General features: G+C 38.1%; 1 protein-coding gene across 1 annotated transcript in view; it reads right to left on the bottom strand.

The window, feature by feature from the left end:
• Positions 1-27,743, bottom strand: part of LOC122804056 (galectin-related protein-like) — a 110,741-nt gene that overhangs the window by 1,530 nt on the left and 81,468 nt on the right. Inside the window, exon 3 of the mRNA XM_044073728.1 lies at positions 18,451-18,622. Coding sequence (XP_043929663.1) covers positions 18,451-18,622 — 172 coding nt within the window. The remainder of the gene's footprint in view (positions 1-18,450; positions 18,623-27,743) is intronic.

Here is a 27,743-nt window from a genome sequence, read left to right as displayed (position 1 = left end):
GTCTTATTTTGCTGACTAAAGATCCCCATTTTAATTGTATCTCTTTTTTCTCTTCCTATTTCTACAGCAGTGACTTGGATATTGCTTTGGTTGAGCCCTTTCTCGATTTTACAGTTATTAAGGTGTTGCAACCATTTCTGCCAATTCCTATCCACTCATTTAATTACGAGGGTTGCGGCTGTGTTCACTGTGTCCTCAGTAATATTTTTTCAAAATAAATTCATGCCTACCAAAATGACAACCAAACCAAACACATTTGCATGTAGAATCTTTGCGACACAGTGGGTCTTTTAGTTAAATCTAAAAGTACCTTTTTATACATGTTGGCATAGCTCTCAAATAATCAGGGACATTTTTCAACAGAATCAGGGACAAACCCAGAAAAAATCAGGGGCAATCAACGACATTTGCAAAATATTAATACTATTAATACTATTAACTTGAGACATTGGCAGAATAAAAGAATGTTAATTACTATACATTTTGTGAAATAAAATAAATCTAAAACTCTTACTTACTGCCATTATTTACTGAGTATAATTCACCACCTTTCCTCCAAGAGTCACCAGTTTTAGGAGGGATTAAGAGGGAGAGAGATAAATTTTGGAGTCAAAATCAAGGACATCCCTGGAAATCAGGGACACTTAAGAGGCATGCGTGTTTAGGTTTTCAATCATTGCAGACACACTGAAGTCAAATGCATCAGACAAATGTATTACAGTGTTTATCATGTTTTCAGTTCTCTTGCTAGGGATAGGCTTGCATATGACAAGATCAAGAAGGACTTGTAGGTACAGTATGTTAACAGATAACTTATCAGAAATATTTATGAAGCCGAGTAAAGCATTAAAGATTATATGTGATTTTGTGTGTGTATGTGTGTGTGTGTGTGTGTGTGTGTGTGTGTGTGTGTGTGTGTGTGTGTGTGTGTGTGTGTGTGTATTTATGTATGTTAAGGTGGTGACTTTATATCCATTGCTACTTTAAGTAATCGTCAGATTCACATCATGCCATGGGTAAGGTAATACTTCAAGGAAACCCTGATGACAACCCAGAGGGCTGAAAGAACAGGCTAGAGAGGGGAAGGGTGTTAGTAGCCACTGCAGACTCACCCATCCCTGCATACTTCTGAACTGTCCCTGATTTTGTCATGGCCCTTGTAAGTTGTTTGATTTTCCTGCAAATATCAGAGAGATTATAGTCAGTAAGGCCAAAGATTAGAGTTTCATACCTTTCATTTTTCAGAAAATGCATGTTGATGCAAAACCTTCTGTTCTATTAACTTTTTAAGTGAATTACAGTAATACTTAAAAGTTTTCCTTGTTTTGGCTTTGTTATTGATTTTTTGGTAAATAAGTTAAGAACTGTGCATACCTGGGATAGGTAATAACAGACTTCCCACTGCTTGAGTGGCATCTGCTGGATGACAAGTAGCAAGGCTTGAATAGAGGCAAACAGGGAACACTCAGACTGCCAAGGAGTTTGTTAGACTTCAGCCAGTTTGCAGCAGGTGTGTAGAAGCACTCACCTCTGTGCTGAACATGTCAGTGCAGGCATTGCCTTGTGCTTGACAGCTATCACAGGAAGAGAGGACTGTGGCATAAATGAAAAATTCAGCCCTGCATAGTGTGTGTGTGTGTGTGTGTGTGTGTGTGTGTGTGTGTGTGTGTGTGTGTGTGTGTGTGTGTGTGTGTGTGTGTGTGTGTGTACATACTGTCATTTTTGATTGATATACATATATATATATATATATATATATATATATATATATATATATATATATATATATATATATTGTATAATGTAACCCCTGGGAGGTGAACAGCTAACAGGATCACCTGTAACCTGGCTGTACCAAATCATGTTCTGACATTAGACAAGGCTCAACTTATAGCTTGTAGAGTTCAGTAGACAGAAGAAACACACCAGGACAAATAAGAATGCTGAGTAATGAGAAACAGAATGTCAAATTGAAATTATTCCAAGGCCAAGGTTGAGAATGTTCATAGGAGGTTACTAGGCTAACGGCCCTACAGCCATTACAAGCCTAGCCATATTTATCTGAGTTACCCCAATTGTTGGTGGTTAGGTGAGTGAAGTTTGCAGAGGTAAGGGTCTGTGGTACTTAATACCGACTTCCTGTATCCAGGAGGGACATAGGTACCAACCCAGGAGTGAATTTGCGATCACCCATCCATTGATCTAGGTTGCATTTGAAGAGGATCAGGGAGGGGCTCTGTTTCATGTGAATTGGAAGCTTGTTCCAAAGAAGTGGCAGTCTCTGGGAGATGTATCTATCTCTCCAGCATGACCTGTTCATGTCAGTGGCTAGGTTAAGATCCCTGGAGAGAGTGATCCTCCTGCAGTTCGATTTATGAATGTATAGCATTTCCATCAGGGCCAGGTCAGGGACTGCCCTGTAAGCCAGGCACAGGTCACCCCTTAGCAACCTGTACAAGATGAAATACAGTGACAGGGGTTTCAGTCTTTCCACGTAAGACTTGTTTTGTGTATCCTGTAATTTCTCAGAGAGAAACGTCTGTGGTCTGTCCAGTCATTGCAGATGTCTGGTGAGGTACATCCAAAAGGGAGCACTGTACTCAATTATTGGTCTGATGAGATCTGAGTGTAATGAAATTATAACATCAGTAGATCTAGATGCAATGCCTTTACTTAGAAGATGTTCCACACAGAAGGATTTCCTTACTACTGTAGGTGCGTGGTGGTCAAAGTTCAGATTGCTATCAACCTGAGTATCCAGATCACATACCACTGGGTCTAGACTTATGGGGGTGCTGTCTATAATGTAATTAGCAGGGATATCATCTTTCCCAAAGGGAATAATACTGCATTGCTTTGCATTTAGCTTTAATCTGTTGTTTGTGACGAGACGGTCACAAACTGCAAAATTGAAGTGGCCAAGTCTGCTAAGGGTAGATCAAGTAACCAGTGGAAACAGCTACTCTTAGAGGATCAGAAAAGACTGCAGCCTGGGTCAGCAAGCAGAATGCCCAATAGTTCCAAGACACTAGTTACCCTCAATACACAAGATCTGAAGAAGACTAGGAGCCATTTATTCTTCCCTCTTCTGGGAACAGACTACTTTTCTAATCCAGAACCAGCTCTCTTGGGGGAGGGGGTTCAGGGTTTGTGACTCTCCAGAAGAATCAGCATTGTACTATAAATAAGGCACGTTTGCAATGCTCTTTGTTCATTTACAGATAATTCAAGTGTTGTATCTACATCCAGAGCCATCTGAGCTAAAATAAGAATATTTTCTCGATTTATCACACTTGTACTAGCTTTATACAGTGATCACTACTGTTTATATGAACATTTCTTAAAGCATACATTTTATTTTGTGGCAAAAATAGTCATTTCTCTGTTTGTTGTTTTTTCTAGTTTGTTTTCCTCCTAATCACCATGCAGAAGGGAGTATTAGCCAGGGACTTCATTGTTTGGTAGTAATTTATTGTTTAACATGCACTTGAAAGCTGTTCTTGCTGTACTTTTACATTAAGAAATTCCAGAATCATCCATTTCATGGCAGAAAAAGTTTACCTGGTCTCTCTGAGTTGGTAACCTCATCAGAAGGCTCAAAGTGTGGTTGTTTATTGGCTAGATAGCAAGGAGTCTGCTTTCAAGCTTTTTTTCTCTACTATAAGTCAGGCAAGTTGCGTGGAGCTGCCTATCAAGCAGCAGTGGTTAGCAGTGCCTAGTATAGTACCAAATCCCTAGACACTAAAATTTCTCTTTAAAGTTATGATTAATCCAAAACCTGTTAAAACCCAATCCTAAATCCTTAATAACCCATCCTATTCTAGGTCTGGACAACATGGGTATGAAAATTCCAAATGTCTCTGTGGCCGTTTTGATAGATTTGGGCATCCTAAGGCAATGTTGCAATTTTCTCATGTTCTCTTGACAACCAGTTAATCATTAAAGAAAATAACACTGTATATGAGAGATGTAAATACACAACTTCCTTAAGACAAAAATCTTGCATACTACCAAGGTTGTCAGGAATACCCACACAACATCCCTCATACATTCCGTTTACCACAAACAGATTGTCTTATGCTGAAGTGCTTAAATGAAATCTTCCCAAATCTCAGAAACCTCAAAAGCTATCTAATGGCAACACTGCTCTTTAGCAATCACTTAAATACACACCAAAAGCGACACCAAACTTCTCACATAAGCCTATACCCAGTGGTCCCCCAATAGCAAAGCCCATAAGGCAAGCATATACTTTACCTAATACTCTTGTTATTAGGGACTCCATTGTGATTCACACAGATGCCTCACTCATCAGGTTACACAAGGAGAAGATAAGGGTTAGTTGCCTATCTGGAGCCAGTATCACCAATGTCACGCACTCACTCAAGTCACTACACCTCAGGTACTAATATGATTCTATCATAGTCCATGTGGGTGTAAAGAACTGAGACATACTTCACTGGACTATATGAAAACAGACACAATGGATCTCTTGGAGTGTGCACCATAGACAGGTGTGAGCCTTGTACTGAGCAGGATTCTACCTGCATGAAGGAGGATACCACAATACGAGCATACAATTATTGATTTTTATAATTGGCTTAGTTTCTGGTACCACTCCAGGAGAATACAATATCGGTCAATATGGGAGGACAGGGTCAAAAGACAACATTACTTTGCCAAGGATGGGCTACACCTGTTCTCCCTAGGCTTTTACATATTGGCTATAACTTTATCCACCCCCTTAAAGCCTTTTATAGGCAATGCCAAAAAGACAAAACTACCAACATAGTGAAAAAGTCTACAAGCAGCCTTAAGTTGTTACTGCTCGGTGCTAGGAGTCTAAACAAAAAAATACACACTCTTCAAGCCTTCCTCACTCTTGAGAATGTAGGCATCTGAGCTATGACTGAGACTTGGTTTAAAGCCATACTCCATCAGTACAACGCAACAGTGCCCTCCACATATTTAGACCAACAACAGCACAGACTGGGGCCAGAGGTGGAGGTGTCTCAGTCTACGTTACCAACAAACATACCTCCAGGTTGTTTAAGCTGGATTATACCATGAAGCTCATCCATGTGCCCATTACCATAGATATGGTCCCCTCACCATATCATGGCTAGCAACAGGTCACCATCTATGCCCCTAGAGTCTCACAGCTCTTACCTGAATCTACTAGAGGTGCTCACCATCCAACCAAAAACCCTATTCATGAGTGACTTTAACTACCCCTCTCCAGACTGGGAAATGTACACTGACTCAAATTCACAGTCACAATGCTTCCTAGTTTTTATTAACACCAAACCCTGGAACAGATAGTGCATGCTCCAGCTAGAGGATCAAGCATACTGGATCTGGTACTGACTGACATGGCTGAGCCCTGATGGATCTGTTGCACATCCACAAAACAAACAGCACTTGAAATACTAGATCTATGTATCTGAATTCACTTGTGACATAAACAGAACATGTTGGAGGGACAGATAGGTGTCCCAAAGGATCCTAATACTGTAGAATAGGTTTCCCCATCCATGTAAAACAGAGTTCATCCTTGACCCTGTTCAAATGAACCCTCGACAATTGGATTGGACATCATAAATTTACTCCTGGTCTGGCCCCCATGTCCCTTATGAACAGATGCCATCAATAAAAAAAGTTTTATCCTAACACCCCCCTACAAATCCTCAGTTACCTCCCTACTAACATGCCCCCCACCCAGGACTGATACCCATGATTCTCAGGGACCCAAATGGTTGAATGTGCATGGCTAGGCTTGCAAGGACCCTAGTGGTTGTTAGCCTAGTAACAGCCTATGAATCTATGAAATCTCAAGAGTGAGGAAGCTTCTTTTTGGATTCTAACTCTTTTGAGAAGCTGTGAAAAGAAGGTCCTGACTAGGCTTTAAGGAACTACCATTCTTAGAGAAGTGGGAAGAGGGGTGGGTCCTTGTTTGAGCAAAAGGGCCTCCAGGTCCTGACTAGGCTTTAAGGGACCACCATTCTTAGAGAAGTGGGAAGAGGAGTGGGTCGCTGTTTGAGCAAAAGTGCCTCCTTCCACTGGTCTTGAAACATCTGGATATTCAACAGAGATGATAATGCCTGGAGCAGGATTTCCTTCCAACAAACTTCTGCACCAAGAGACCCCCTTATCTAATGGGCACATTATTTAAAGCAGACGTTTAAGATCCCAAGAGGGGAAAATTTCTAAGACAAATGGGAGAAATTCCTGACTGAGTGGGATACCACAAGTTGCTGAAATCCTACTTAATTTCCACCAGGGACCAAAGGCAGAACCTGTCCCCAACCTAACCTCCCATTAGAGACAGGGCTCAGCAGCAGACATCTAGAAATACTTGTGTGCAATTTGCAGTGAATGGGCAGAGACAGGTTATAGCTATGGAAGATTTGGTCTCACTTGATCATAATTGGGAGTCTTCCAGCAGCTCTCAGTTCCATCTGTCAGATCCATCCTGTGGCTGGCAGAAATTAGCAGACAGGGGTCTTGACTTGGAGGTAAAATGAGCCAAAACTACACAATCAATCATGCCCAGGTCACCAGAAGGCTTCCACGTTATCAAGGGTAAAAGCACTCCATCTTTATTCTCTTGACCCCTAAGATTCCAGGGGGTATTCATTTACATTTCTGAAAAAGCATATGGTATTGAGCAGCAAGGAGGGAGACCCCCCCCCCCATCCTTGCTGGATCAGTTGAAAAAGAAACAAGTCATACTCAGAATACAGAGGTTTAGTTTTCTGAGTGACCCAGCTATGGGGACTCACTCTGGGACTGTGACCCAGAAGACTGGCTCACTCCCATATGAGAGAGGTCAGCCTGGAGAGACTGGCCACAGCCTCCCATTTCACAGAATGAGAACATTAACTAAGACATTATTAGAAGCCAGAAGCTACCTGTAGAGGCAAGCTTCCAACAAGAGGAAGGTGCAGAAATGATTACCTCCCTGATAGCATTTAAATGGGAGAGGAATACTGACAACCAACATAGTACACTTCCTAACCTAAAAAACCCAGAGCAATTCCATGAGTCCTTCCACAGAAGAGGACACAGATGAACAACAGTCACACACCGGATGTCTACTCTGGGGTGCTAAAGGGGTGAGAGAACCTCAAGAGAGCAAACTTGCTCCAGGCAGGACATAATTCTGTTGTGCCTAGGCACCCACCTTCATCCGACACTAAGGGGTCTTCATAAAGGGAGATCAAACAAAGCCTCTTGTAAACCTTCACTGACTAATATTGCAGGGAGGAATGCAACTCAAGGAAGGGTAGCAATCCAAAAGACAAACTCATCTAGGTTCACTGACCTCAGACCAGCCTTACAACAGGCAGGAATGCCCATGAAGGCAGCTGTTACAGGGGAAAGAAAAGGCTAGTACAGACACAACCTACTTAAAAGGCTAAGTCCTCAGAGTGTCTCAGTGATGTTCTACCTCCAGAGGAACCTCTTTGTAAAGAACTGCCACCATTGAATCCAGGTGGTCTTAAAAGTCATCTCTAAATCTCGGGAAAGACCAGACATGTTAAACCCATCTCCAAAGATGAGACATAGAAGGTTTTTATTCCTGTCTAGCCCTCATCAACAGCAAGGTCCATGGATGAGGATTTCCCTGGTCACCCCCCCCCCTCACACACACACACACACACACACACACACACACACACACACACACACACACACACACACACACACACACACGTGAATGAAGCCCTCCCGGAGATAAGGAAAAACAGATCTCAACCAGGTTTAATGAGGTTCCCCCTTCTGTCCAAGGAAAAAAGAAGAAATGGACACCTAACAAGTCTGAGGCCAAGAGGAGGTAAGCTCACCTTAACCCTTACCATGAAACAAAACAGTCTCCCCCACTTACCTAGCTGGAGCATGGGCTTCCTCCCAAGCTCTGTCATGGAACCCCCACCAGAAGTAGCAAAGCACACTGGAACAGAAAGTACTTGGCAAAAGCTTAAATAGGAAGCACATAAACTTCACACCAACAATAACTAGAGGTCAGTATGAAACCCCAGACCCAGAAGCTATCACCAGAACAGAAAGTATATGTAGGTATACCTTCAACTGAATAACTAGATTGGGATTAAAATAACTGTGTTAATTCATGTGCATACCTAAGACAGACAGATATCTTTACACATGGTAGATTTTATTTGAGATATGTTAGGAAAGTGATGCTGGCAGAACAAAGATGGCTAAATAGGTTCATAGGTGTTTACTAGGCTTACAACCGCAAAGGCCTTTTTAAGCCTAGCCATGCATTCCAAATTTCTGGCAAGTTCTGGTACATTAATAAGTGTAAGCAGGGGCTTGGGAGGTGAGACAAACTTAAAACAAATGCAGTTAACTCATTCAAGGCTGTAACACCTTTTTGTATACTTCCAGTTAACACCAATACCACCTTAGGACATCCAGTCCTAATTTTGGTCTGGCTTCTTTAAGTAACTTAGATGCTTATAACAGGTATTTTAAATGACATGGATTAATTAACAAAGTGACACTAAAATTGTTAATGTAGGGTGTCTTGCAGTAGAGAAATGAATCACTATTTTTCACTTATTCATATTTTCATATTTATTTTCATATTATGTAACTGAGCGACCTGCATGATATTAAGGGGTGTGGTGTGAAATGTCATGTTTGTCCATTTATAGCACACTACACTGAAGATACTGTTACTTGTTCATTAGAAATTATGAAAATAAGAATATTTCCATGTGTACTTAATACTTCAGGAAACAAGTGACTTACAAACAATTGCAGTGCATCAGGTGAAACCTTAGATGTTGTTGAAGAAAACTGCCTTTGATATTTGCACTGAAGTTGCGCATTTTGTGAGATATTCAATGTTATTTATATTGCTGTTGATATATATGATCAAGCGGTTCTACTGCAAAACATCTAATTCCCATAAAATTGAAAACCCAAAATACTGAAAACTTACAACATCGAAAACTCAGAACACTGAAACTTTGCATCACGGCATCGAAAACTACAAAGCACATGTAAATAACACCCCCTCCACCTATAACAACACCAAACTAACAAACACACTTTTTACTATGTTTCTGCAGGGGGGGGCAAGCCTTCCTGCACCCCTCCATGTGGGAGCTCTGCGCCCCCCCTTCCCCCGTAAATTAAATATACTAACTCCGAGATCGCACTACAGTAGAAAAAAGTTAATTTCCTAACCCCACTGTATCGCAATCATCATACAGAATGTACGCATAATGTCTAAATCACTTATCTGTTTGGCCTAAAAACGCGTACAGACTGGCAAAATAAACACTATATAAATAGTATAAATTCCTACACCATATAAATAATAACTACATAAATAAAAACTACATCTTATAGTGATACCACAAGATTAACAGATTAAACTATAACATTTACATGTTTGATCTGATACACTACTCAATGTTATACACTTTCAATATTATGAAATTTGATGTTATGAGTTTTCAGTGTTTTGGGTTTTCATTTGGCCTCAGTGTTTTGAGTTTCGATGTTATGAGAATTAGATGTTTTGAAGGGGAACTGATCAAGCATATGTTTTCATCTTTCTGTAAATATCTCAAATGTGCACTCAGAGAGAAATTTATTGCTGTTATGTGAAAGCTTATTTCTGATTAACAAAAGTTTTGTAACAAATTGTATCTAGGTTGAACAGTTTTCAAGATATGACAAATTACTTTTGAAAGTTTAGCAAAAATGCAAATCTGGGTTGGAGTGCATTATAATATATTGTAAAATTTATAGAAAAATTAATTATTTTTCTTACTGATAGCATTGATACTACTGCGGTGGTGGTGCTACGGTAGCGTTGTCGCCTCACAGTAAGATGCTGTCCAGTTCGATTTTCAGCTAGAGCATCTTCTGCGTGGAGACGTGCGTGAATGGGCGTACCTTCGCTGAAGGTTGTTCATCAAGGCTGGCAACTCGGCTTGTAAAAATCTATCTGCCAATCATTAGCGGACCGGAGTTCCGCTGTGGCGACCCCTTACTGGGAAAAGCCTAAAGACACAACAACAACTGATAACATTGCTATTTGTACAGTTTTAATAGTTTTTATTGTTCACAAAATATTTGCATTTGTTTAAGTTATACTTTTTAATTTTTTTCAGAAAATGCTCTAGAATGCAAGGATGTGTCAAGGTTGGTAGAGGTGTAACATCATATCCCAAACAGGTGTTAATGAACACCAGAAAATGCATGCTTTTGGGATTTATTTTCTCCCCTGGCATTGCAGCTGCAGCTTGACCCTCAGCTACATCATGCCTTTCCTGTTTCTCTAGCCTCTGCTCCCACTGCTATCTCCTGGGTGGCACTGCCAGCTCAAGGGATGGTTTGACAGGATGAGAAAAAAATGTGAGGTCTGCAATGGTGGGAAGTGGAGAAGAGCCGGGTCATATGTAGTGTTATGTATGCTGCCCATACCATGGGTTTGTTACAGTCTGGAAAGGTAATAAAGAAAGCCAGCGAGCTTCAGCAGAATTTCAAATCCAAAAAATTTTAATATATAGCCATGTAGGAATGAAAAATCATCCTACATACATCAGTATCAAACCGGTTTCGGCTCAAAGAGCCTTCTTCAGTGACATACAAAAATTACAAAAGAAAATCAGAATCTCAAAATGCAGTCATATAAATACAAATGAGCTGTACATGTTAACCAATCACAACCTCACATAAAAATTCCTATTACAATTGATCATTGAGGCCAGGTGGAAACAAAGCCCCAAGTTTTATGATCCATTTCCTTTCCTTGGAGCTTAACAATTCAAGCCAGTGTTGCTTATTCAGACATCTACCCTTGATGCAATCAATGGTGACAAATTTAAAAGATGCTGAGGCATGTTTTAGGCAATGTTTATATAGTGCATTGGTAATGCGTTTGTTTTTGATGTCACTCAAATGCTCACAAATTCTAAGCCGGAAAGGCCTGGAGGTCTTCCCGACATAAAAAGCAGAGCAATTGCAGGTCACCAAATAGATGACCCACTCAGTGTTGCAGTTGCCCCAAAAATTGATATCAAACACAACAGACGTGTTTTTGCTGCTAAATTCCTTAGTGCGTAAAACACGAACACAAAAAGAACAATGTCCACAAGGCATGCATCCAACAATGGGTTTGCCCATGAGCGACAACTGAATGAGGGTGGAGACATCAGGACCAACTCTTTTGTAATGACTAAATTTGGAGCCCATAGTCTGTCCCCTTTTAAATGAAAAGGAACATCTATCAGGAAGCAAAAGATTGAGTTTGTGATCAGCTTTAAGAACATTCCAATGTCTGTTAATAATATTTTTGAAACCCTGTATATTACGTCCATATGTGGTCACCAAACGCAAAGGTTGTGGCCTAATGTTGTTGTCCTTGTCTCTATATGATAATAAATCATCCCTATTGATATTGGACACAGATCTTTTGGCTGAATAAACTGTACCTGGGCAATACCCTCTCCTAATAAATCTATGTGTCAAATCCTCCTGGGCATCAGAAAAGAATTGCTGGCTAGAACAGATTCTCCTTGCTCTAAGAAATTGTGATTTGGGTATATTCTGGATGACATGTTGTGGGTGGAAGCTGGTGGCATGTAACAATGAATTAAATTCTGGGAATTTCCTGAACATTCTAGTTGATAGGGTGTTGTCCTCATTTCTATTGATTTCTACATCAAGAAATACTATCCTATTCCTATGATGAGTCAACTTGAATTCTATCCCCCATATATTATCATTAAGATATCCAAGGAACTCCATGAGATAACCCTCATCAGCCTTCCACACCAACCAACAGTCATCCAGATAACGACGCCAAATATCCATCTCACACATATAAATGTTATGGCTGTGGTCATAGATGACAATTTCTTCAGCATATGCCATAAAAAGATCTGCATATATGGGTGCAAGCGATGCACCCATAGCAGTACCTCTAATTTGCCAATAGCAATGATTCTGAAAATAGAAAACGTTACTGGATAAAACATATTCAGTAAGGCATATGAGAAATGTATTAAATCCAGGTTGATATAACCCTGACCTAGCCAACCAATAATCCAATGCTTGTAAACCTGCCCAGTGTGGAATATTCGTATAGAGGGAAGTAATGTCCAAGGTGCATAAAAGCCAGTCTGGTTCCAATTGAGAGTTATTAATGATATCCAGGAATTGGGTGGTATCTTGAATTCTAGCTCTAATAGAACCCAATAGAGGTTTTAAATATTTGGTTAGATATTCGGACAATGGTTCAGTAAGTGAGCCATGTCCTGAGACTATGGGTCGACCTGGTGGATTTGTAGAATGTTTATGGATCTTCGGTAGCATGTATATATACTGTTTACTAGGTGAATCAACTGTCAGTTGCTCTTTAATATATTGGGTAATAATACCCTCCTCAACTGCCTCAGTTAAAAATTCACAAATTTTCTGTTGAAAATGTGGTGAAGGATCCAAAGACATCTGCCTATAATATTGCATGTCACCCAATTGTCTCATAACTTCACTGTCATAAGTACCCTTATCCAATACTACCACCGCTCCACCTTTATCAGCCTGGATGATAACAAGGTTTTTGTTGTTGATAAGCTCATTTAAAGTAGACATTTCTTCAGCAGACAAATTGTTGTAAAGAATTGGAAACTCTTTGAGATGACAATGTATATCTTGTAAAACATTTTTTTGAAATACCCCCACTAAATGTGACATAGGTGGATTAAATGTTGACTTTTTAAACCTGAAATCATGACATGTATCACCCAAAACATCACAATTGCTATTATCAAAAAACAAATTCAAATTCAATATGCGACAAAAATTGATGACATCCTGAGCCAAAGATTGTTCAGAAACAAAAAACCCTGGAACAAAATTAAGCCCTTTATTCAATATATTAAGTTGTGCATCGGTCAATTGAACCGATGAAATGTTATGAACATTTGAATAGGAACTTGCTATTGTGTCATGATCTTCAGAAGTGTCTCCAGACTTGGTTTGGATATATCGTTTCTTATGTTTCCGCCCCCCTCATCTGTAGTTGGATTGGGAGGGTGTGGAAAATTATCCCTTTTTGCTTTAGGTGACCCTTCTCTAGAATGTGTATCAGATTCACCTTCAGTATTAGAGGAAGTATCCTCGCCTGAAGTACTTATTGAAAAACCAGTATTTTTCTTAAGAATTGATTTCTGTCTTTTTCTTTTGGGTGTGGATGATCTGTTGTCATATTTGTTCCCCTCTCTGGGTAATTGGAAGGTAACATTCTTTGATGTATCAAAGGGTTTACCCCTCTCATAGTCCCCCACATCCCTAAGAAATATCTTAATTTTCCTGTCTTTTAATGTGCTTTCCAACTTAGACAAATCTGTGGTAAGTTTTTTAATATGTGTCAAAAATGAATCACAAACTTCAAATTTCTTAGCCTCCAAACAGATGGTTTCCAAATCTTTTACCCCCTGCTGCACCTTACGCTCATAAAAACTGGCCAAGGCATCCACAAATTTCGAGGAAGCCAACTGCTGAATATGACCCCAATCCTCAGTAAGCTGGTCATCAATCTGAGAAACCAAAGGTTGTACCCTAACCCTAAGGCCCCGAGGGGTAATGTGTTTTTGCTGGTATGCTTTAAATAGACGTAAGTGCCATACATTGTTCCTAACCATTTTCATACTGTTGCCCATTTTATTAAAAAACACATCACATTGTGCATCCAAATCACTTTCCAAAATATTGGTAGTACTGGACAAGCCTTGTTTATCTATGCCAAAAACCGTTAAATCATCCATATCAGCTGATAAACCTTGTATAATAGGTGAGAGAGCCATCTTTCATATCCCAAAGTTTAAACAAAATAAAAAATAGAAATCACCAAATATGAAATATTCTGTGGAAACTAAGCCAAATATAAACGTCACTATCACAAAAGGCCTAAGTGATATCTAAGCAATTATCAAACAAAAACTTTTGATTGTCCAAAAGAAGACCATTATACACAAAATAGTGACATATCCAATGTCACTGAGTATAAGTCTTCTGGATCAATACACCACTAGGTAACCCAATACAATATAGCAGCCAAACCGATCAGCACATACTTTCAAAAAAGTTTTGCTGCGTATTGGAGTAAACATATCCCAATGAAACAGAGATAATCCAAAGGCCAATTGTGAACAGTGCCAGACCATGGAAAGATGGACCAACAACCTAAATAGCAAATTCAACAATTAATATGTTGAATCTTTCCGCAAAATTTCCTGCAGATAAATATGTGATGACAAACAATTTTTGACACCAAAACAATAATGGCTCAACAAAAATATTATGTATATGTCAAAAATAGGAAACAATATGTCTATATCCGATAACTGAAACAAATACCCCAAAACATATTGGATATATATCTATATGGACATTTGTACACTGTTAAATAATGTCCTGGAAGACTGAACCCAAAAATACTTATTCATCCCCAAAAAAATGTGCCAAACAGCAAAGGAATAATGCTATAGCTCAGACTTGAATCTCAAAGGAGAATATTAGAATCACATGTGAAAATCATGACACAATAAGTGCTGTAAAAAATAGAACAGCACAACCAATAAAAACTAACTGCTGTATGTGTTATATAAACTGAAAAATGGGCTCCGATATATAAAGAACAATATATAGCCACGCAACTACACCCTCAATAGTCATAAATGTTGTTTTAAATCATGTTTTTACAATATATGAAACTGCATTAGCAATATCTAAAGATTATAGCAATTGCCCATCTAGACATAATCAAAAACCAATGTATATATTCTAAATCGGCCTCTCAATTTAAACTTGTAAACATGCCATGTAAACTAGCACAAACATCAATGCAAAGCTGTTCAAACGACATTAGGACATAAAACTTCCAACTCGCCCATACCAACCATGAAGAGTGGATAAATGGGGTATGGATAAATCTAACAAAGATGAAATTAGGCTAACGCCAAAGACATTTTGATGGCGTTCGAACAAACTACAATAATCAACACAATAATGTTGTATAGTGTATGCGCAATAATCACAGAAAATATAACCATAACAATTGCACCCAACTGTAGACTTACCCACACATGCCCAAAATACATGAATACATCAAGAAAAACGATAGTCCGATGGAGTTACCATAAACAAAACAGATGAAATGTTCTGTAACACACATAAATATGTTCGTTTATGTTCGTTTAGCCCAAAATAGAGAAATCGTCATTCAAAAACTGGCGTTGATACAGGAAAGCTGTCCCAGAGAAAAGGTACGCCAAAACGCACAGGAAATGTGGTTACGTGAATATCCAGACGTAACTCAAATGCACAGAATAGCCGAAAACGGCCATTCACATACAGCCAACAAATCAAAATCAGAAAGTGTCAGCAAAAAGTCCTGACTGGCTAAATACAGCAAGACTGCATGTAGAAGTGATGATAAATAAAAATAAACTTTGATTATGAAAAACGCCGAAACGGTTCCCAGCAGCTGAGCATATGTTAGTCCAGACAAGAGACAGATGCACGAAAAACCATCGCACGGCCAAACAAACAGTCAGGAAAGGTAATAAAGAAAGCCAGCGAGCTTCAGCAGAATTTCAAATCCAAAAAATTTTAATATATAGCCATGTAGGAATGAAAAATCATCCTACATACATCAGTATCAAACCGGTTTCGGCTCAAAGAGCCTTCTTCAGTGACATACAAAAATTACAAAAGAAAATCAGAATCTCAAAATGCAGTCATATAAATACAAATGAGCTGTACATGTTAACCAATCACAACCTCACATAAAAATTCCTATTACAATTGATCATTGAGGCCAGGTGGAAACAAAGCCCCAAGTCTCTCACATACTGGGCTATATAATCCAGGTGGGCATGCTTAGTGTTACAAGGAAGCCACATCTGGCAATGGAGTGACATTCCTCTCAGTGCCATCACACTTGTTTCAACATTTGCTTTTTCATTATGGCTTTCGATATCACCTCTGGAGTATGCAGTGGAGCCCCCCCCCCCCCACCTCCACAATAGGCCCCCTCTCTCTCCAGGTTGAATCATGACATCAGACATTTAATCATATCCCACCCTGCCTGACTGCTCTATCTCCTGAGTTACTAAGTGAACTCAGATCATATAGATCGTTGCCAGGTTATTATCCATCTATATCACAGAGCCAGGATTTTTAATTTCAAGAGAGAGAAACAAACTGATCGGACAGGACTGTAACAGTAAATTCTCAAAATGTTATTAATTTATTAATCATTGTTACCATATTTTTTCATTATGTATTTGTCCCTTTGAATTAATTGTTTGTGTGTGAATGCATTGGTCAGAGCAGAAACTTTCAAACTGCCAAATTAACATTGCAACAAAATTTAATCATAAAATAAAGTAACTGTGGCTTTTTGACAGGGTTGCAGAGTTAAGAAGTTAATTACCCGAGAATGTAATTATAAGTAGTGGCTTGGGGAATTGTAAGTTAAATTTGGATACATATTATAAAGCAGAAAACAATTACCGCACAGCTCCCTGAAGTATCCTGTAGCAAACGAAATCAGTGAAATCACCAGAAGCAACTAGTCAGGATATCCTGACTAGTTGCTTCTGGTGATACATATTATAAAGGAAGGCAGATGTTGCAAATTTGTCCTTGCCTGAAAATGTTTGACTGGGGGGGGGGGGGGTCACATCTTTCGTACACCCAAATGGCCCATTCATTACACTGTAGGGATAGAAGCTAGGTTTCACTAATCTGGCTAAGAACCATCTGGCCTATTCTGGCCCTGACTTGTGAATCATTTCAGCCCATTTGTTCCTCCATTGAGGTGATAGGAAGATGTCCAGTTTGCTGATCCTCCAGACTGTTCTAACCCTCTTCTTCAGCAGCTTGCATGCTGCATAGTGGGCTGCTTCCAGCAGACACACGCGTGCTACCACACATGGAAGTCTGTTGGCCAAGCAACACACACCACTTGTTTATTGCTGCAGATGATACAAAAGCATTCCTTCCAGTTTCACCATTTCAGTGAGTCAGACTACCACCACCAGGGAATGTGTAAAATCGGTGAAGTTAGTTTCACCAAGCATAAAATGGTTGAACTCTGTTCACAAAAACTAACTTTACCAACAATGGAGTTTGCCTTTTTCCACACTGTTGTGTGATTTAAGAGTTGGTATATATAAATTTGGGGCCATAGGGGTGTCCCCCAACATGGAGACTGGGGAAGGGCTTGCCCCTTCCAAAAAAAGTTTTCTTATGCTTAGTGTAGACAGTTCGGTGAGAAGTTTTTAAACTTTACCTTTGGCAAGTTGACATGATTCCCAACACCATTACCCCTAGTGTAGACAAGCTGAATTTTGACACTTGCTCACTTCCATTTTCTCATGCCCAATCCCTCCAGCACCTGTGATGCTAGTGAAACATGAATCATCTTTGGGTAGAAGCAGTCTGCACCACACCATTTAACTGAAAATTTTGATTTGATTTAATTTCAAGTGGGATGCATGGGGTGGATGAGGAGACAGGAAGTCTGAAGGATGAACTAAGGGGCAGCCTTACTAAGTGAGGTCAACAGACATGGCCTAGGCACCTGCAAACTCTTTATGTGCACCCTGCTGACTTAGCCAAGTCACTTTATCTGTTTGTAGCCCATAATGGACCTGAAGATAAGCTGCTGCATAGCTCATTTTCCTGTACTGAATGACTTAATAAAAGCTGTCAGCAGGACAATAACAAGCAACCTGTATAATCCCATGCAAAGGCTCTAGAAAAGTCCAGAGTCAAATATATATTTTTTTAAATGTGAGGTAAAACAAGTTGCTACACAATCACCTTTGCCACGGATTAAGTATGGGAAGTATGATTCACATAAGACTGAAAACACAAAATGCAACAACATTTTTAATATATACTTCATATAGACATTTATGCATGAGTGCACACTCACACATACGAGCTTGCACACATGAAAAGAATGAGCTAAGGACCTCAGTGCTGCTACATTTTTCTAATTGTACCAACACTTTTCATATTTATTTTAGTGTTATAAAGGACACTGCATTTTGTTCCTGCAAATGCATTCAGTTAATTTCTATTCTAAACAAGTGTGGACAAAGTGTTTTGATAAGCACCAAATAAAAATTCAACAAAACACTGAGGTAACTTTGTGATCTGAGCAACAGTGTATTGCCCTTAAGGCAAGCCCAAAATTATGGTAAAAGGCTTTTTAAAGAAAAAGCATCACAAAACTGGTATCTCTGAATGTGGGGGTTCCGAAAAACAAAATGTTACAAGACCATTATTTAATTTGTATAATATGCTAACTTGACTGTGTAACAGTGCAAAAGCTTTAAAAAGATTCAAAACACTACTCACCCTCCCCACCAAAACCAAATTTCTTACCTTGAATGTATCTCCAGGAGAAAATGGAAAATATGGGATATTTTTTTCCTGCAAGCCCCATTTGCCTGAAATTTTTGCATTTCGTATAGCTACCTTTTCCTGAAAGTTTACTTCCAGCTGGAAGCCAATGTCCACCTCTTGCTCAGTTGAGTTTCCAAGTGTCACTGTGAATCTGTAATATCAGACAAAAAATTACATGAAAACAATTAATCCCTAGCTGAGGTATCCCTTAACAAAACTGAAAAGGTCTCGGCTCATAATAAATATATATCAGACAATGGTTCTTTATTCTTTGTTGGTAATTATCAGCTTTTTTAAGGTCTGACGCACTTTGAATTATGCTGGGGCTACCCACTGTAGTATGTAAAATAAATTACATTTTTGTACTGTGAGTGTACATTTTTCTTTTCATTGTAAAGTGTGTAGGACTGGAAGAAACAAGAGTAGAAAGGAAGATAAAGCTGTTTAGAGAGGTGCAGAAAAAGGGGCTTCTATGTTATTTTTTTGTTTTTGTTTTTGTTTTTTGTTTTTTGCTTGTTTTTTTTAACACCTTTATTGAATCATCACTTGTGACACAGGCAAACTTACATTTGTATAAAAGTAATCAAGCAATATTAAGTTCACATTTATAAACATCATTCATCTCATATATTGTTCTATACAATAAAATCAATCCAACATTACATAAATTGTTCAATTCCTGCTGTCTCGTAAACCTCATTCCTTCTCCAGAACATTTTTCTGCACATATTGTTCCTATAATTTCCATATTTTTTTTCTATATAATTTACTCCTAAACTTTACTAAAGATCTCACTTCCTGTTCTTTTATCTCTGGTACAGTATTCATTACTTCAAGTATGGTTGGTTTAGACTTTGATTTCCATTTTCTAATAATTACTTTTTTGGCAAGCCACCAAAATAAACTTAACAAGGCCTTAATATATCTAAGCAATCCAGATTCTGTATCCCAACTCAGAAAACAATTTTCTTAGTTACACTCATTTACTAATACAGTATTCCTGACATAGAGTACTCTGTAAGGAATTGTTTAATTCTGCCAATTCATTAAACTCCCAAAACAAATGCTCCATAGGTACATTTTTCTTCCCCATTACACCTCCAACCTTTCCCATCTGACTGAGGAAAATTCTTTTGGAGTCTGCTTGGGTATAAAAGTACCTATGCAAACATTTGCAGCATAAATTCTAAAATATTCTAGATTTTGCTGCATATTTGGGAGATATACATTTGTCCTACAATTACTTTTTTGTGAATTGCTTATCTAATCTCTCTTCCCAGTCTTTTCTGACCTCCTCTGACTGATTCCTATAGTTATTGTGCAATATTTTATATGCCCTACTAATTATCCCTTTTTTAACAGAAGCTTCTGTTCTAGATTCAACTAAAACTCAACCAGTGTGGTCTTTTACTTAGGATTCTCATATCCCCTTCTCTTTGCCTATATTCTGATATCATTTCCTGATAGGGAAGGCAATATCTAGCCTACAGTCCAAATATTGTCTTGGCCTATTACCATTTTGTTACCTTTCACTTTGTTCCCCATACTTTGGTTACTTTGAAAGCTTCCTCCAGTAAATTCCAGGCCTTATTCCCTATTCTCTGTGCCCCTAATTACAATCATCCCTATCTGGAGAATCTTATTTCTCTGTTCCTTTTTGGCTTAGTTCTTAGTATACTTTTTTGCTACTTTATGAATATATATATATATATATATATATATATATATATATATTTTTTTTTTTTTTTTTAATTTCTCCATATCTTTTGGGTCTCCAATAGTTCATGAAATTAGTATTGTTTCAATCCTTGATGTCATCCAAAAGTGCTCTTTGCAGCACCCGCAATATGCCCAGTAATGACTCTTTCTGCAGTTCGTATGGAGTTACATGTATTGGTAACATATCTAAATACGATTGTAGATTCTTTTTTTATAAGACCCGTTGCTCCTACTACAATTGGAACTGTCTGAGTATCTTTCTTCCACATTGCTCTCGTTTCTAAGTGCAAATCTTGATATTTTATCACTTTATGTCTCTCTGTACATAAGTCACTATAGTCACTGTGTGTAGTGATTTCAATGATCAATGCTACTTTTGTTTTCTTTTCATGGACCATTATATCTGGTTTTCTCGCATCTATCTTTGAAACTGTTGATAACGGGTGGTCATATAAGATATAGGTTTCATAATTTTCTATTATGCTTTGTGGATCATGTTTCCAATGTTTTTCAGCCACTTCAGTACCATAATGTTTGCACAATCCCCAGTGCAACAGTCTTGCCACATTATTATGCCTTTCAGTATACAATCCTTCTGCCATCAGTATGTCACAACCAGCAACAAGGTGGGCGACTGTTTCCAATTCTGTTTTACAAAACCTACATTTGTCTGTTTCTCCCACATGTTCAGTGGACTTTGTAAATGTATGTGTATGTAACCTACTACCTTGGTACACCGATAATAACCTTTCATCTTTTGTTTTGAATTTGCCTCTCCTTAACCATTCCTGCATTCGATCCTGATCAACATGAGGTTCTTCCAGAAGTTTACTATACTCGCAACTATATTTATGCATTTTCCACATTTCTGCCCTTCTCATCTGATCCTTCACCTTATATTCTATCTATTGTTTTTTGGCACATTCAGTTGTTGCCTGATTTTTATGTACTTCTGGTTTTATTTCCATTTCTGCTTGATGCCAATATGCTTCTGCTAGCCTAAGCAGGGAAGTCATGTTAGATTTATTCTCCTCATGTTTCAAAACTTTCACTAAATTTGGGTCTTGTGAGGTCAGCAGATATGTATGCAGTCCCACAGTTGCAGATCTATACATGTAATTAATTTCAAGGAAGCCCATACCTCCTTCAAAATGGGGAATGTATAATCTTGGTATGCATTGATTTTTATAAATCATTTGGTGAGCATGAAGCATCCTTTTTGTGTTCCTGTCTAATCTATCCAACATGTTTTTGGGACTAGTGAATCACTACAAAAATGTAAGTTAGGACAGGAAGAGCAAATTAGTTTATAGCTTGAATTTTGTTCCTAGATGTCAACGTTGTTTTCAGGATTAATTTAAATTTTCTAAAATATTCCTTACTAAGTTTTATCCGCATTTGTTCATGTTTTGTTGTTGATCCTTTATCAATTTCAAAATATTTATACACTCCCTCTTACTCAAGTTCTTTTATATCACATTCTTGTCCCAAACTGATGTGTTCTTGGTGCTGCAGTTTTCCTGTTTTAAAGGTTGCTTTTTTACATTTATCAAGACCAAATTACATTCTTATATCATCTAAAAAATTTTGACTACTTGCAGTTGTGCTTTCAGTTCATCATCTGATGATCGATACAGTTTTAAATCATCAACAAAGAGAAGATGTGAGGTCTTTTTTTCTAGGAGCCAAATTATAGCCATGGCCTAATCTGTTAAGTAGACACCTTAAAGGGTTAAGGGCAAGACAGAATAGCAGCGGTGACAGGGAGTCATCCTGGAATATCCCCCTTTGAATTTTTATCCCCAGAATAATAATTTGTCCTTTATCATGGCTTAAATGTATAGTGGTTTGCCACTGTTTCATGGTCACTGTAATGTGGTTGATCAATGTAGGATGTATCTTATACATTTTTAAGCACTCTATCCACAAATGTGGGATACTATCAAATGCTTTTTTGTAGTCAATCCATGCCATACTTAGATTCTTCCTCTTTTTAAAGTTCTGCATTATAACTTTATTTAGCAACAGATGATATGTATTCTGTATGACTGTTGTTATTTTTCTTAAGGATCTGCATCCAAAATCTTATTCTTTCCTTATTTCTTGAACCCCCCACCCCCAGCTTCATCATCATTACTTTCCACTTTGAATTGCAGCTTTCAGTTTGCGTTATCTGTAAGAGCATCAACTATGTAGCTCTAAAATATCCCTTCAAATTAGATAACCCTAAACCTGCTAGTTCTATTGGAGAGATCAACTTATCCTGTTTGACTCTTGTCCTCTTTCCCTCCGAGATAAAATCCTTCAAGTCTTTATTAATTACTGTCCAAATTTTTCTGGGTGATAAAAATATGCCTGACTTGTATAAAAAAACTAAAGGGAGTAAAAACATTTTTGCTGCTTGTGTCTCGCTACCCACATCCCTATACAAGAACTTTGAGTTTCTCATATTTTGTATTATCATTTGTTTGATTTCTTCCCACATATCCTTAGCTGCCATAACTGAATCTTTTTTAATCCACACTTGTAAATACTTAATTTTATCATGTCCCCATAAATATGCGTATTTATGAACCAATTCATGAGTGGGTACATAGTTATTAGCTACAGCCTTTGTTTTATCTTCATTAATTTTATATCCCAAAAAAAACTGGAACTTTCTCAGGATATTCCAAAACACTGAGATATCCTTTTCTGATTCCATCAGGTACAAAATAATATCATATGCAAATAAAGCCAACTTTTTTTGAACACCATACTAATTATATCTGTGAATTTCTGACTTCTTTATTTTCTTTGCCAGCGGTTCTAAATATAATGCAAATAACAAAGGTGAAAGAGGACACACCTCTCTAGTTCTTATGTTGAGACACAACTTATCAGTGAGGAACCCTCTCACTTTGATTTTTACCTCTGATCCCTCATCTAACCATCTAATTAACTTTATTATTGTATCAAGAAATGCAAATGCTTCCATTAATTACCCTACTCATAAAATCCCAGTTTACTGTGTTGAATGCTTTCTCTGCATCAAGACCCACCAATAACAGTGGTGTTTCTTACATTCTGCTTCCATCTGGATTATCATTGTTTTATTAATGTTGTCATATGTTTGCATCCCTCTCTATAAACCATGGTTCATTCAGTTAAAACAAGAGATGAGAGCCTTCATCATTGTCAGAACTTCATCAGATCTAAGGTATACATAATAACAACAAGTAATGTATTATTTTCTATTTTCCACGTAAGTAGCCATGTAAATTAAAATGAAGGCTTTACTGTAAGAGCACCTAAATAGATCCCATTCATTAACTGTGATTGGAACAGTGGTTCATTCACAGTGTGCATCTTTATTGTGATTGGTGCTTTTAACTCCTTATCTAAGTAAGTACAAAGTCACTGTATATCTGCCTGTTGATCAATGGGGTCTACTTCACGTTGTTGAAGGCCGACAATATCGAAGCTGATATTGTCGGCACCAGATTAGCAAAAGCAAAAAACATTGAACGTTTAAACGGAAATCTCCATAAGGGGAGATTTCCATTTAGTTCAATGTAGTGCAGTCTCGGAGTTGGTATATTTAAGTAGGGGTGATGTGGGGGCCACAGCCCCCCACATGGGGGGTGCTGGGGTGCTTGCCCCCCTGCTTGCAAAGGTAAGTAGTTTTTATTTATTTTTGTTTTTATGCATTTTTTTTATCTTTCGATGTTTCAGAATTCGATGATATGGTGTCGACCATATCAGATTCGATATTCTGAAATTTCGATAAGATAATATAGACGCGATCAGTGTGCTAGGCATAATGTCAAATAACAATGCAGTCATCAGGTCCTGCATTTTTTGTTGCATTAATATAGCATATAATGAAACAAGATGGCAGTGAGACTATACTCTGTGTAAAATACTGTGATGGGAGAGGGGAGGAGACTGATGGTCTACAGAATTCAAAAACAAAGGTCTGCTGCTAAGGGCAGAGGTGCAATTAGGCTATAGCAACTGTGTGTGAGTCTAAGAAGTTTCAAAGAGCCAGAACAGCAAAATGCCCTCAGGGCTACTATTAAGATAAGCTAAAAGAAAAATCAAGTGCGTGTGTGTGTGTGTGTGTGTGTGTGTGTGTGTGTGTGTGTGTGTGTGTGTGTGTGTGTGTGTGTGTATGAAGATTCCCAGTCTCAGACAACAGGGGAGAAGAAGGGTCAGAGATGGGCCACACATAAAAACAGAGTCATCCCAAACTAAAAAACATGTAATTTCTTTATTTACATATTTCACATTTGGTAACCAGGAAAGTCTGACTGGGTAGAGATTACCCATTTTCAACAGAGGCTTGAGAAGAGAAGCTATACAAAAATGAACAATAGCAATATTACAATTTTACAAATACATGAAATAATACAAGACTTTACTAACAAGACAGTAGAAGCAAAAATCAAACAATGTAGTAGCAGCAGCATGTATATAGCAGTAATTGAATTTAATTTGAAATTAATATAGTTATACCTTATAACAGTTGGACAAAGAGTTCAGATTGTGAACTGAAACAGGAATCATAGTAATAGAACTACGATGTATAAATAATGGATGAAAAAAGTAGCATGAATAATCTAGACTGCATAGTTGAAAGGATTATGAGAAGAATGGGAGTACAATAAGAGGTAAAAGGTTCAGCAGAACTGGGATAAGGTAGATTATTTGCAAGACTGGAATCCTGGAGACAAATACCTGGATAGAGAAGAGCACGAGCAGAACCAAGATTTGGAGATACTCTTTTAGGAGAGACTTGAAGCTATGGTAGAGATATACTGTTCCAGGTCTTGGTTAGATAGTGAGAGTAGACACTATGACCCCTTTACCTCTGTGGTTTATAGATAGATAAGAGTCGTTTATCAGAAGAGAGCAGCTCATGATGTGGAAAATAGCACTGTAAAAGAGAAGAGGTGGCGGGAGAAACTAAGGTATTGTGGAGTATTTTGTGAGGTAGTAGCAGCTGGTTTAAAGTTAGCTGGTGTGGAAGTTCAAGCAAGTTTAGAGTTTTGAGTGAGGTTGGCCAGAAGCAAATTTGGCTATTTTGTTGTAACATTGACCCAGTTTTATTTTAAGGGAGGAGTGAAGATTTGTTAGAATAAGGGAGGCACAGAGAAGGAGAAGGTAAGACATAAGTGGAAGTAAGTGTAGCTTTTGTGGAGTTAGTTAGGAACTGTTTAAGTCTAAACAACATGCCAAGTTTTTGATGGGTCAGTTTGATGTTGTTATTAATATGCGAGTCAAACAAGATTTTCATCAATTGTTACACTTAATAGTTTAGAATAAGAAACAACACTGATTACAGTGTTGTTAAGTGATGAAATTGTAAAATTGAGTTTATCAAGAGAATGTCATTTAGGAAATAATAATATGAGTTTTGTTTCCTTAGGATTAAGTAGGAGCTGATTATCACTAAGCCAGGCCTCAATGGAGTTAAAAGCATTTTGTGTCATAGTTTGCAGTTGGGTAAGGTTGTATCAATAGCTTTAGAAAGATTGAGAAATACAGATGAGACAAACTCACCCATGTCTCTGGTTTTACTGACAGTGTCAGTGAAAGATAGAATAGTGGTGGTACTTTGAACAGGCGGGAATCCATGCTAAGTAGGAGAAAGAAGTCTATTGTCAAGTAAGTAGTGAAGAAGTTGTTTGTGGATGTATTCTTCTAGAATTTTGGATAGAGATAAGATTGATATAGGCCTATAGTTCAATATTTCTGTGGAATTCTCACCTTTGTGGAGTGGGAAAATGAAGAACTTTTTCCAGAGGGAAGGAACGGGTTCACTATAGAATCCCAAAATACTGAATTCCCGAATTTCAGTATTTCGAAATTCTATAGCCCAAAAGCTTGAAATCCCGAAACCCCATAACCGTGAAATTTAAAATCACAAACCTACACTACAAATGCACCATACACATGCACGTACACACAACCTCCCCCTACTATCAAACAGACAATCCTGCACTATGGACAAACAGGGGGCAAGCCCCCCTGCACCTCCCATGTGGGGGGCTGCTTCCCCTACACCCCCTTACTTATATATACTAACTCAAGATTGCACAATCACACACACAAAGGTAACTCACACCCACACATTTCACAGCCCCTTGCACACACACACATCACAGCCAAAACACACACACTAACATACAGTAAAGCCCCTAACCAACACACTCATACATACTTACGTGAACTTACACCTATCCATTCACACACCGCAACACCAGAAGCTCCGAACTTCGGTATTCTGAATTTCGTGCTTCTGGTGTTTTGTGATTTCAAGCTTTCGGGCTATAGAATTTCGAAATACTGAAATTCGGGATTTCAGTATTTCGGGATTCTATAGTGAACCCAAAGGAACATAGGCTTCACTGATAGATCTGTTAATGAATATGCAGACAAAGTAGACTATGGAATCAGCAGCGATTTTTAGAAATTCATTGGGAAGATTGTCAGCAGAAGGAGAACAAGGTTTGAGTTTGCTCAGTAAGTTTTTAATAAGAGATATAGGGATGGGTTGTAGGGGGAAAAGAAGAGAGGCAGGAAGAAGAAGGAAATAAGAAAATAGTTGTGGTAGGGAAATTGTTGGTAAATGGATGCAATACTTTCAATTAAATAAGAATTAAATTGGGAAACTATGTCAGAATAGAAGTGGTTAGTGGAGGGTTGTGGCACTGAAATGTTTCCAGGGTGTAAAATGTTCTTGATAGATTGCCATAATTTCTTAGGATTAGATTTATTGTTATATTGAGGGTCTGAATACAATTGTTTTTTGTCTTTGTTCACTTGTTTTTTGACAGGATTGGGTAGTTCTCTATAATGTTGTAAATTAATTGTGATTTCAAGGCCTTATCTCTGTTTACTATGTTTTCTGTATGGTAAAAGAGCCAAGGAGAGAGATTTAATTATTTTCCTACTGAGAGGAGCTAAGCTATGTAAAGTGTTTAGGAATATAGAGTTGAATTTATCAACTGCTTCATCTAGAGCTAAGTTTTTAAGGAAAGACCAGTTTATAGAATGTAAGCTATTTGTAAAGATAAGTTGGTTAAGTTGCAAATGGTCTTGTAAGTATGTTGTTTGACAGGCTGAGTGACAAGTCTAATGGGTAGGATGATGATCGTTAATAGCATCTGGAAATATTTCAGACTGGATGAAGTTATTTGGGTGGGAGATTAAAATCCAAACTATAATAGAACCTGATTGCTTTGATTTGTTGGTATAGGTAGGATGAGCTATTACCTGAGAAAAGCCAAAGAGTTTGTACTATTAGTAGGGAAATGTGATGTTATTTTCAGCCAATCGATGCTGATGTCTCCTAGGATTATGGCTTCCTGTGAAATACTGGATGAGACCCAAGATAGGATATCTTCTGGAGAAGATAGATTGTTGCCAGGGAGTATGTAAAGAGTGATAATGCAGAGGTTTTATGATTGTTTAAGGTGAAGTAAGAGATGATAAGTTTGACTTTGCCAAAAGAAGGTATGGGATGGTTATAGGTGATAATGTGTAGCGACTAGGATAAACCATGGCAA

Source organism: Protopterus annectens, chromosome 6.part0 (assembly GCF_019279795.1).
Source record: "Protopterus annectens isolate FY-2018-M chromosome 6.part0, PAN1.0, whole genome shotgun sequence".
NCBI classification, from domain to species: Eukaryota; Metazoa; Chordata; order Ceratodontiformes; family Protopteridae; genus Protopterus; species Protopterus annectens.
The sequence above is the reverse complement of the archived record's forward strand: the minus strand, read 5'-3'. Positions and strand labels throughout refer to the sequence as shown.